Below are 13,236 nucleotides of genomic sequence, written 5' to 3'. Positions count from 1 at the left end.
AAAGAAACAAACAAGAAACCCATATTCAAACATTATAAAAAAGAGGTGTTAAATCAAAAAACAATTTTTTTTCAAAAAATATTACTATATATCTGACAATTTTATAGAAAAAAACAGTAATTCCAAGATGTGGAATATTTTGGAGGAAATAAAAGCAATAAGGTAGATCTACATGTATTGGCATAAAAGATTTCCAAGAGTCCAAGAGGAAAAAAAAACTCTCAAAAGAGATAGGGTATAATGTCATTCATAGTTTAAAAAAATAATTTTTTATTCATGTGTTTATCTATTAGCTTCAACTATATGAAACTATTTTTGCAGGTCAAAAAGGTTGGATACCTGCAATTTCATATCGTAAAACTTATAGAAAAAATATCTAAAATTACATACCAAAATAAAACTTGGTTTTGGGGAAGGAGGAATGCAAGTAGTAAGATAGTGAGGAAGGTAAAGAGGAATTTCACTCCTGAATTGTCTTTTTTTTGTTTTTTGTTTTTACCACCGAGCACATATTATACTTCATAACACTGTAAACAGTAAGGGGGTTTTTTGTTGTTTTTTTTTTAAGATTTTATTTATTTATTTGACAGACAGAGATCACAGGTAAGTAGAGAGGCAGGCAGAGAGAGAGGAAGGGAAGCAGGCTCCCTGCTGAGCAGAGAGCCCAACATGGGGCTCTATCCCAGGACCCTGGGATCATGACCTGAGCCGAAGGCAGAGGCTTTAACCCACTGAGCCACCCAGGCACCCCAACAGAAAGGTATTTTTTTAACAATAATCATTAGCAGTAAAAAGCAAGAAAAACAAAATACCTCCCAACTCCTGCTGCAGCCCTTGAGCCTGTCGAATAAGGAATTTGATAGGAATCTGATCCATTAAAGATGACGAGTATGATTTGGGCTTTCTTTGCATGGCAGCTGTCAGTCAAAGATACAAAGTGTAAATTAAGAACAGTGTAATAAACAATAGAAATCTTAACCTTCGACCTAAATGGAACAAAAACAACATTAGGTTACTTCTAACTCACTTAATCTGTGAATATGCTTCACAAAAAATAAAGAAATAATGGATACACAGTAAGAGCAAGAACATATCTAAGGGCAAGATCTGGAAAATGCCTCCAAATTGAAACCATTGAGGAGAAAAGTCCTAAGTGAGTGAAGCCATCTGCAGGAGTGCCCTACACTAAAACACAAAATCAAACAAAACAAAATTAAACAAAAACCCTGATAAGTAACTCAAGACTCTCCCAAATCTAATTAGGAAAACTAAATTCAGTCATGACCATATGGCTTAAAGCTTCGTGACTCCAACAGTCTTAATTTAATTATATATCATCGCACTGACTCTTTTTAAAGGAAGCTGGGCAATATGAATTTAACTCCTTTCTCTCACAACTTCTATCTTCAACTAGAAAACAATTCTTTTTTTTTAAGATTTTATTTATTTATTTGACAGAGATCACAAGTAGGCAGTGAGGCAGGCAGAGAGAGAGGAGGAAGCAGGCTCCCCGCTGAGCAGAGAGCCCGATGCAGGGCTCGATCCCAGGACCCTGGGATCATGACCTGAGGCAAAGGCAGAGGTTTCAACCCACTGTACCACCCAGGTGGCCCAACAATTCCTTTTTAAAAAAATCAAGTCCATCTTAGGGGTGCCTGGCTGGCTCAGTTTGTGGAGCATGCAACTCTTGCTCTCAGGGTTGTGAGTTTGAGCCCCACATTGGGTGTAGCGATTACTTAAAAAAAAAAAAACCTCATGGTCAAAAACCTTCAGTGGATTCTTATATCCCACAGAGTAAAGGTAGCTGCCGATCAACACTATCTTTCTCTGTCTCATCTCCATCATATATATTTTTTTAATTTTATTTATTTGTCAGAGAGGGAGAAAGCACACACACAAGGAGGAGCAGCAGTGGGCACAGGGAGAGGGAGAAGCAGACTCCCCAGCACAAAGCTGAGTAGGAAGCCCAAGGCGGGGCATTATCCCAGGACCCTGAGAACATGACTTGAGCTGAAGGCAGAAGCTTAACTGACTGAGCCACCCAGTGGCTCCTACCTTGTTTTTTAACTAACTACCCTAAAATCAAGTGAATTTTTTTTTTCAAATATAGAAAAACACACTGCTTTATACTGAAAATCGTCTAGGTTAAATCTGATCTTCTGATACTATAGAAAGTAGTTAAATTTGAAAGCCCAGTTCAATGATAATTTTAATGGCAAAATGAAACTCTTCTGTTATTTTTTTCTGTTTTTGATTAGATTGCTATTCTTCACCTAATGGAAGGAAGGCAGGGCTAAGACTGAAATCAAGCAAAAAAAATAAATTTTCCGTTATATTTCCTTTAGGTTCATCTCTTAATTTATCAGCACTTAGTTAAGGTCCTTAAAATTAATAAAATACAGACAATTCAGTTATTAATTTAGGCTGCTAAAAAGAGGGCTGAGACTTAAAGGGTGGTTATGTACCCATCTACACATGTATTTACGCATCAGAGTACACAGTACCCATGCTACAAAGACTACAGAATGGTACTGGAGCCTGTTAGAATATTTAACCTTATTTTCTCACATGACAGCTTGGAAAGTAACAAAATGTAAACAAATAAAATGAACTAGCACTAGAAACACTCCCCTATGTATAAGTACAACTTACCTAAAGTCTTTGTGTTTGCTAGCAGAGCTTCCTCATAAGACAATACATAGTAAAGCACCAAGAGCTGTGCTGTGATGCTAAAACGTTGGTTAAGGCGGATGCTATCAGCCTGGAAGTGAGATTATAAACACGTAAGATACTGTTAAATTTCATGAGTGCTTTCTTGATGGTAAAAGCATTTTAAATAGACTATTCAGTTACTGTTCCCAAGCTCAGCTAAAACAGGAGAAACATTGCTATATTTGCATTAAACTCAAAGAGACAACTTGAAGTTTCAATTTGAGGTGGCATGGGAGAGCAAAGGCAACATGCCGAACAGTCTTTACGATTATAAAACAGACTTCAGCGAATCCATCAAGCTGCTTCTGAAAAAGGTTTACAGAAGTCTCAAATATTACCTGGAATTACCAGGAAGAAAATAACTCCTAAAAAAACAGTGTGCATTTGAATACATTTGTGAAAAATACAACTACTTTTTCTCTCTTAAAAGATGGAGAAAAAAGATTTTCTTCAAATTTCCCATTTGAATCTAACTAGATCTTAGATTCCTGGGAAGCTAAATAAACCTCTATTGACCATGTTGAGGTGTCACATACTCCTTTGTTAGGCACAACTCTCCAGGGCACTCTTTAGACTTTAAAATGGAGCTCTTTCGAAGATTTCCTCAGAAAGTATCTCTTCAACAAACTATTTGGAACTAATAGCATACTTGTAATTTCATAAGTGATCTAAAGAAATGTAATTCCATTTCAAAGTCGGAACCACCTAGAAGTCCTCTAATAATCCAAGGAAAAATATGGAACAAGTCAGAAGAATAAAAGAAAAATCAGCTAATCAATGTACGAGAACTACTATGTTACCCCAATGACTCCTTGGAAAATACTGAGGATCTCCTGTTCTGTAACTGGCTGATTTGTGGCTTCTGGATTAGATTTAGATGCAGGAGTAAGTATGGAATTTATGTACACATCAATCAGAGGAAGTAATTGAGGATGAAGCGGAGTAGAGGTTTCACACAGCTGCCTATAGATCCAGTCCTAAAAAAGAAGGTTATAGGCAGTAAATCACTTACGGCAATAAGAAAAAGCAAACTTTATTAAGAACACACAATTTACATGATTTATGAATCAGTGAAACTATTAACTTCTAGCAGCTACAAATAAATTACCCAGTTTCACAACTGTCTTTGATCTAGAAATATGAATTACTTTTATATCCTAATCAAGACTATTGTCCAGTGGAAGATAAATCTATAATGAGGAATTTGGGTTTTGAATTTGGATTTGAGGTTTTTAATGTATTAGTTTTTAAGTAGCAAGAAAAATATTTTAAGTCCCTACTATATCTGTATTTTTGAGCACTATCTGTGTTGTAGAAGACCCCACAGCACAGAGGAATTGAGGGAGAGGGAAATCCTGAGGTAGATTAAGAAAGTGGCCTTGGAGCCACCTGGGTGGCTCAGTGGCTTAAAGGCTCTGCCTTCAGCTCAGGTCATGATCCCAGGGTCCTGGAATCGAGCCCCACATCGGGCTCTCTGCTCAGCAGGGAGCCTGCTTCCTCCTCTCTCTCTGCCTGCCTCACTGCCTACTTGTGATCTCTGTCTATCAAATAAATAAATAAAATCTTTAAAAAAAAAAAAAAAGTGGCCTTGGCAACCACTTACAGGAGACCATCATTTAACTACACATGGACAGAGGACATGTGAATACATTGGGTGTGTTCAGACTCTTAATCTATTTCATGTGCTAAAAACATAAAGAAGTAGAAGATACAATCTACCTAGAAAATAACTCCACTAAATCATGAAAACAAGGATAGTTAAAGGTGATATATCAATACATATATTGTTGATTATTCTTTATAAATAGAAGAGCCTCTAGAAAAGGCTCAGATCTCTTTACCTTCTTGGGACTTATCTGTCTCTTTAGAAGGCCTTTTAACTGTTTGACATAGCCAACTATAATTAATGGAAAATATGTCCAAATATGTATATTAGGTGTTAGCTGTCCTTGTGACAAAAGTACAAATGCTGGTCATGGCTGATAATGAACTTTCTCAGTTTGGTGAACAAAACCAAAGTATAGAAAATGACCATTTTGGGTGCCTGGGTGGCTCAGTCATTAAGCGTCTGCCTTTGGCTCAGATCATGATCCAGAAGTCCTGGGATCAAGCCCCATATCGGGCTCCTGTATAGCAGGAAGTCTGCTTCTCCCTCTCCTACTCCCACTGCTTATATTCCCTCTCTCGCTATTTCTCTCTCTGTGTCAAATAAATAAAGAAAATCATAAAAAAAAGAAAGAAAATGGCAATTTTTTACCAAGTTTTAAAGAAATAGCCACATGATATTATCGAAATTTTAAATGGATTAGTAATACTGTACATTTTGTCAATAACTTAAGAGTTATATTGTTTTAAAAAAATCTGAAATTATACTAGTACTACATATAAATGATTAGTAATTAGACATACTTCATAAACACAAAACCCACAGTAGAAGTCTATAAACTGGAAAAGAGCTAGAAAAAAATAAATAAATAAACTTGGGTTGTTGCTTGTTATATAAATTTAAGATCATACTTTTATTGACACTTTGTGCTTGGTAAAGGAACGACTCCTGAGAAGCTGGTAAATACAATGAATAGGCAAAAATCCAGTAATGTTGGCACTCAGGTTGCTGGTGACAGGGACCCGAACAGCATGAGCTGTGACAACCTAAAAGGGAAAAATAGTATTAATACATATGACAGAAGCAAATGTAAAACTATTCTGTAAGAGAGAGGATTAGCAGGGAGAGTGTCAATACTTAATACAAATGTGGTCCCTAGAAATGAATGAGAAAAACTAATTGTTACAAGATTTAATTATTTCTAGATGATAAGGCAGCATACATTTAGGGATTTGTAAAACACTCTAATTTTTTAAATTTGTTTTTAAACATAGGTATGTTGACAGTAATGTAGTAAGGTAAAAACACACAAAATTTGGAATTCTAAAATCTGGGCTCAGTGACTTCAGATAAGTCACTTTATCTTCCAGCCTATTTTCACATCTATAAAACGGGACAATACAGTCCTTATACCCACCTATAAAATGGTACAGTACAGTCTCACCTGCCTCAAAAAGTTTTTGTGAGGGGAAAAACTTGAAAAATGTTTGAAAAACATATGTGAATTATGAAGTATCAGTTCTTTATATGTGACATAAATTCTCTATATATGATATAAATGATCACATAAATATAAACAGGGATTTTTATTGTTATTCTCATTGTTTTCAAAGACCCTCCCTAAAGTCCAGTGAGTTCAAATAAAAACATAAAAAATAACTTGAGTCTCCTATGCACTATTTATGTCTGTTTTGTGGGAGTGTATGTGTATTGAGGGAAGAAAGGAAAGTCTGGTATAGGGATGAGAATATCATCCTAAAAGAAGCAATACTTATGCATCTATGAGCATTCTCAAATATCTCATTTTTTCAGAAATATATATGCTTTTTGTAACCCCAAGTTTAAACTGACTAATCTGGGAATTAGTTTTCAATTTCAGAATTGTCTCTTTTGCTGAAAAAATAAAATATCCTCAGGTTTACATATGGACAAAAGTGCTAAGGCAAAATAAGAACATGTAAATATAACAATAAAGAATTCAGGGGTGCCTGAGTGGCTGTCAGTTAAGCATCAGTTAAGCACTCTTGACCTCAGCTCAAGTCTTGATCTCCAGGTCATGAGTTCCAGCCCCCAAATAGGTTCCATGCCCAGCCTAATAAAAAAAAAATTTTTTTTAAATAAAGAATTTAGACCCCAGCTTATAATTTATATAAAAATGAATGTTACAGTCTAAAATTTTAAACAAGTTTTATTTTTCTCCTCACAAACCCAAATGATTACCCCATGTGAGATCCTACCAATACCAAAGACCATATTCTTAAGCATTTATTCAACATCTCCAAAACATATAAATTTAAAGCATGCTTTTGTATGTAATAAGTAAATGGGATGATTCTTTATAGAAATTTTAAAAGATAAACTGAGGTGCCTGAGTGGCTCCATCAGTTAAGGATCTGTCTTGGGGTCAGTTCACGATCTCAGGGTCCTGGGATCACCCCCGACCCCCCCGCCTCCATATCTGGCTTCCTGCTCTGCAGAGAGTCTCTTTGTCCCTCTCCTTCTGCCCACTCCCCACACTTAGGCCCTCTCTCTCTCTCTCCCTCAGATAAGTAAAGAAAATCTTTGAAAAAAAAATTTAATAAAAAATGAAGATTAAATTAACTATCATTGGAAACTAAAATGGAATAGAACAAGACCATAGCATTCTCTTAAGCTGAGATAAACAAGTTTTCCCCCCAAAGAATGTTGTAAAAGAAAGTTAAAGAAATACCTAAGAATAAAGTGAAAAGAAGTACCTGCTCAGTAAAAATTTCCTGTGTGAAGATAGTCTTCATCCTACTCAAGGAGCTTGGCTTAATCACAATCTAAAACAACCAAAAAAATTCTAACAGCAAGTAAAAATACATGAAGCACGCTTTTCTCTGATAAATGTATTCTCTAACATGGCTGTGATATGTAAAATTAATGTTCAAATACTCTATTTCAAAAGTGGCTTCTCAAACCCAACATCAGAGTGTTTTTCCTCAGACACTGAATCAACATACAAAATTACTTAGTAAATATTACCATCAGCCTTTCAAGTCAATGGCAAGAAGTGGATTATTCATTAAATGACTGTGAAATATCTACCTTTCTGGGGAGTAAATAAATAAACATGTATACGCATGTTTATATATATCTCTATATATCCGTACACATGATACCATACCCAAAATGAACTTGAGTGTACTAAAGACTTAAATGTGAAACATGAAGCCACAAAAACGTTAGAAGAAAATATAGGTAAGTATTTCTTTAAACCTGAAGAAAGAGAAACATTTTTTTGCATTAAAAAAATTTTTGTGGGGGCGCCTGGGTGGCTCAGCCATTAAGCATCTGCCTTCAGTTCAGGTCATGATCCTGGGGTCCTGAGATCGAGCCGCATACCGGGCTCCCTGCTCAGTGGGAAGCCTGCTTCTCCCTCTCACACTCCCCTTGCTTGTGTTCCCTCTCTCACTGTGTCTCTATCAAATAAATAAATAAAATCTTTAAAAAAAAAAATTTTTTTTAAGTAATCTCTATGCCCAAAGTGGGGCTCAAATTTACCACCCCAAGATCCAGTCATATACTCTACCAACTGAGCCAGCCAAGGTTCCCCCCCAACTTTTTTTTTAAGATAAACATTTCTAAGTGTAATAGCAAAGTAGGAACCAAAAAGGAAATACTATATATTCTATACACACTCACAAAAATAATTTCCATATGGCCAAAAAGACTGAGAAGAATAATTGCAACATATTGTACTTCTCACTTTAAAGACACTATGGACTATCAGATATGCTGATTTAATAGTAACATTTCAAGAGGCACCTGGGTGGCTCAGTTGGTTAAGTGGCTGCCTTCAGCTCAGGTCATGATCTCAGGCTCCTGAGATCAGGCCCCACAAGTCCCTGCTCAGTGGGAAGTCTGCTGCTTCCCCTGCTTATACTCTCTCTCTCAAATAAATAAAATCTTTAAGAAAAAAAAAGTAACTTTTCAAGAAAAAAAGTGAGGGGAGGGAATACTACCATATTATATTACAAGTCAACTATAAAATAAAGCCCCATTTCAATACTAGATAAAATACATGCCTTGAAATCAATGAAACATGGTATACAAGGCATAATGGCATATCATGTATATGCCATTTGATCAGTAAGAGGAAAAATAAATCAATAAAAATCCCTATAGGAAAATTAGGACATTGATAAGCTTCTGCACAAAAGAAATGAACCAGCCAAGGGGCACCTAGATAGCTCAGTCAGTTAAGTATCTGCCTTTGGCTCAAGACATGATCCGGTTTTCTGGGATCAAGCCCCACACTGGGTTCCTTGTGCAGCAGGAAGTCTACGTCTCCCTCTCCCTCTATTCTTTCCCTGCTCATGCTCTCTCTCTCTCTCTCAAATAAATAAATTAAAAATCTTAAAAAAAAAAAAAATCAGCCCAGAGATTTTTATTTATTTATTTTTAAAGATTTTATTTATTTATTTGATAGAGATCATAAGTAGACGGAGAGGCAGACAGAGAGAGAGAGGAGGAAGCAGGCTCCCTGCCGAGCAGAGAGCCCAATGCGGGACTCGATCCCAGGACCCTGAGATCATGACCTGAGCCAAAGGCAGCAGCTCAACCCACTGTGCCACCCAGGTGCCCCAAAACAGAGATTTTTAAAACTACCCCCCCAAAAGCAACCACTATAAACTATAACTAAGACAGAATAATTAAAACTATAGTTCCACTAGTAATGGATGAAGAGCAAAATAAGTGAGACCATCTTTGATCAATCAAAATTGTAAAGATTAAAAAGAATGGTTAAAAAAAAAAGAATGGTAATGCCCAGTAGTAGTGAGTGTCCAGTTAGCTAGCACTCTCATACACTAATGGGAACAGTTAAACTGGTATAATCTTCCTTAAAGGTAATCTGGCAATCCTCATTAAACACCTTAACATCATCATATTTTGACTGCTAGAATTATTCCTAAGGAGCTAATCCAAAAACTGTTTAAAGGGGATGCCTGCCTAGCTCAGTTGGTAGAGAACGCAACTCTTGATCTTGGGGTCCTGAGTTCAAGGCCCACGTTGGGTGTAGAAATTTCTTAAAAAAAAAAAAACTGTTTAAAGATAAACATGTAAGTGCTCCTGTATGTATTTATGTAAATAAGGATAACCATCTAAGCACCATTCAGAAACTGGAAAATCTACATGGCAAAAAGAAAGGATCCATTAAGAAAGTCATGATTGGGGGGCGCCTGGGTGGCTCAGTGGGTTAAGCCGCTGCCTTCGGCTCAGGTCATGATCTCAGGGTCCTGGGATCGAGTCCCGCATCGGGCTCTCTGCTCAGCGGAGAGCCTGCTTCCCTCTCTCTCTCTCTGCCTGCCTCTCCATCTACATGTGATTTCTCTCTGTCAAATAAATAAATAAAATCTTTAAAAAAAAAAAAAAAAAAAAAAAGAAAGTCATGATTGGTACATAAGATGAACCAAGATACAGTCAATGAGACATTGTATTGAATTAGAACATTTAATTGAGCTCCCTTCTCAGTGGGGAGTCTGTTTCTCCCTCTGCCCCTCACCCTGCTTATACTCTCTCTCTCTCGGGCTTTCTCAAATAAACAAAAATCTTTAAAAAAAAAAAAAAGGACATTTATTGATATGAGGAAATGTCATCACATATTAGTTAAGTTCTTTAAATTACAAAATATACATATCGGGGCACCTGGGTGGCTCAGTGGGTTAAAGCCTCTGCTTTCGGCTCAGGTCAGGATCCCAGGGTCCTGGGATCCAGCCCCACATCAGGCTCTCTGCTCAGCAGGGAGCCTGCTTCCTCCTCTCTCTCTGTCTGCCTCTCTGCCTACTTGTGATCTCTGTCTGTCAAATAAATAAATAAATCTTTAAAAATATATATATATATATATCAATGTAAAGAAAGAACAGACAGAAAAATGTTAACAGTAGTATAGTTGATATCTTGAACAATGAAATAATTTTCTTCCTTTCTTTTGTGTTCTCCAAGCTTTCTATATTTTGGGGTTTCTCAACTTTCTATTCTTGTAAATAAATGTTTTCATAATATACATTTTTTTCTAAGAGCTCCTGGCAAAATTTCAAACTATTAAACTAAAATTACTTCAAAATGGAAACAAAATGTACTGTGGACTCCAAGAAACAAACTGAGGGTTTCGGAGGGGAAGGAGGTGGAGGGATGGGTAAGCCTGGTGGTGGGCATTATGGAGGGCATGTACTGAATGGAGCACTAAGTGTGGTACATAAACAATGAATTTTGGAACACTGAAAGAAATAAAATGAAAATAAAATAAAACAAAATTTAAAATGTATATTTATAAAACAAACAAAAAAAAGTACTATACACTACCAAAAAAAAAAAACACCCATCTTAGAACTCTCTTCCTTAGAAAGAAGATAAAAGAAAATTACCTTCATCCCCAAAGTGGAACAGACCAAGTCAATGATAGCACTAAGTTGGTTGCTGTGAAAGTACATAGCAACCAATAACAACATCTCCCCAAAAGAAGCAGAGACGCCAGAAGTACTGTTGAAACAAAAAAGAAAATATGAATTTCCAAAGAGAAGATAAGAAACACTTACTAACTGCAACAAATGAAGTCATCTTACCTTTCAAAATAAGCTTCTTCTTTTATCATCCAACTTAGCCACACTACCATTAGCTGCTCCTGTTCAGGTGTACTATATAAAACATACAAGAAAGTCACTGGCTTAAACCAGATATACTAGCATAAGAATGAGAAAACATTCTGGAATTATTTTTAGCAGAAATTACTTTTTCCTTCCCTATTTTGAAATAATCAATTCAAGTTAATTGCTTGTTGAAATGGCCATTAACTGTCATTGAAGTATGAAGTGGTTTCAGAGATGAAGAATAAGACCCTTTGCTTTTATAAATGTGAACAAACTCTTTCAAAGGCTTAATTACTGCATCTGCAACTTGGAGAGAGTGAACTTCCTCTTATTTTTTTAGAAAAGCAAAGACCTTCTGGGATTAAAATGGTAGAAGAACTATATTAACAGCTAATATTTCATATAAGAGTTAAGACACTCATCAATAAGTCTCAAACTGAGTACTAAAGAAGTAACAAGGAAAATAAAATTTAATTTATAGAAACATTTTTGAGCAGAACTCAAAATTAAAGAGAAATAAGTGATTACTATTCGAAGAAAAAGGAAAAAGAGCCACGGGTTTATGAAACATAAAAAATGATTATAAAAATGTACCAACAATGTTTTAATAGGGAATTCCTAGACTTATCTTGAAAGATACAAGTCAACTTTGACTTGTGAAAATAATTTTTGATTTTCTTCTACTTCACTGCAGTGTAAATGAGTAAAACAAAAAGCAACTAAAAAGCCTGCTATCCCAAGCTAAGAAAATTTAAAAGATCATTCTCAACGATACCAAAACCATTCCACTAATAAAAGACAGCATTATATAGTAGAAAGGTAACAGCCTTTAGGCCATGGGAGAGCTCAGAAGGAATCCTACCTCTATTAATGACTGGTAATGTGATCTCAAACAAGAAATTTAAATGATCCTTCTGAACTTCAACTCTGCTATCCAAAAATACAGATAGAAATACCCACCCTTCTAGATGCAATGAAGATTACAATTTTAGCAATTACTTCAGGTAAAGAGAAAAGAGAGCACTTCATTTTATTACCTATTTTCACACCCTACTAAAACTCTAAACTACATTAAAGGGATTTTCCTAAAAATGCATAAATGCATAAGATGATGCTGAGGAACAGCACAAAATACTGGAAGCAAGAGCACATAGAGAAGAGTGGTAACTAATTCAGCAGACCCAAGAAAGCAGAATACTAGACTAGCAGGAGGGAAAAGCCAATCCACTTTACACCACAGAATCCCCAAAGATTCTGTCAGGAACTGACAGTTCCAGGGAGTTCTGGGAGGGAGAGTAAATACTGACTTAACTAGAAAGATCAACAGTCTATATAGGTAGCAGACCTCCAGATCACCTCCTCCATTCCACACATTAGATGAATTCCCACCCCCCAGCAGAAAGAAGATGGGAGATTTGTGCTCTGGAGATGGTGAAAGAGGGTGTCTCTGAACTGAGGATCAACCAGGAATATTTGCGACACCATTCTAAAAGTAGAATTAAGTGAGTGATCATACTGCAGACTCAGATCTCCCAGCCCTTAACTTTGCTTATGGGTTTCTTTATTCTCCAGGTAAGGCAAAAGTCTTCTCTAAGAATCTGATAAGCCCAATAGTTTCTCAAAGAGCCACCAATGCATAAAAAGACTCAATTTGCTTTTTAGTTTCTTACTCTTTAAAAAATATTTATTTGAGAGAGAGAAAGAGAGAGGGAGCTCCCCAAGGAGCTCCATCTCACAACCCTGAGATCATGACCTGAGCAGAAATCAAAACCCAGACACTCAAAACACTGAGCCATCCAGGCACCCCTCCTACTCTTAAATATAACAATCTAGAATGATCAAAGCCCTGAAAAAAAGTTTCTAACTTGAAAAAATAGAGACACAAAAAAGCAGGGAAAAAAACCCTTAGAGAAAACAACAGTACTAATAAAACCTCTTCAATCATTATGATTAATATCAGAGAAATTGGCACCATGAAGCAAGAGCTACCATTTAGAAGAAATAACCAGAAAACAAAAAAAAAAAAGCTCTTAGATATCAAAAATGACAAAGGATTGGAAGTTGAAAACAAATCCTTCGAAGGTAGAATAAGCAGTATCGTTTTAAAGTGATAAAAATGTTCCCAAATTAGATTGTGGTAATGTTTGTACAACTTTATAAATATACTTAAAACTGTTGAATTGTATACTTTAAAATGGGCAAATTTTATGGTATGTAAATGGTCTCTCAACTGAGCTGTTTTTTAAAAAGTAGAACAAGACAAAGATAAGGAAAATAAGATAGTCATTTCAGGAAGTCCAATATCTA

General features: G+C 36.0%; 1 protein-coding gene across 3 annotated transcripts in view; it reads right to left on the bottom strand.

Moving 5' to 3' along the window:
* Positions 1-13,236, bottom strand: part of INTS2 (integrator complex subunit 2) — a 48,911-nt gene that overhangs the window by 18,701 nt on the left and 16,974 nt on the right. For all 3 annotated transcript variants that reach the window (XM_004747251.3, XM_004747250.3, XM_045070148.1), the window contains exons 10-16: positions 10,906-10,977; positions 10,708-10,822; positions 7,054-7,122; positions 5,230-5,364; positions 3,513-3,689; positions 2,653-2,761; positions 813-917 (exon numbers count right to left, since the gene is read on the bottom strand). In XM_004747251.3, the coding sequence (XP_004747308.1) occupies positions 813-917; positions 2,653-2,761; positions 3,513-3,689; positions 5,230-5,364; positions 7,054-7,122; positions 10,708-10,822; positions 10,906-10,977 (782 nt within the window). The remainder of the gene's footprint in view (positions 1-812; positions 918-2,652; positions 2,762-3,512; positions 3,690-5,229; positions 5,365-7,053; positions 7,123-10,707; positions 10,823-10,905; positions 10,978-13,236) is intronic.

This window comes from Mustela putorius, unplaced genomic scaffold (assembly GCF_011764305.1).
Source record: "Mustela putorius furo isolate JIRA1106 unplaced genomic scaffold, ASM1176430v1.1 tig00003962_pilon_pilon_pilon, whole genome shotgun sequence".
Lineage (NCBI taxonomy): Eukaryota > Metazoa > Chordata > Mammalia > Carnivora > Mustelidae > Mustela > Mustela putorius.
Note: the sequence above shows the minus strand (reverse complement) of the source record. Positions and strands in the feature narration are given on the sequence as shown.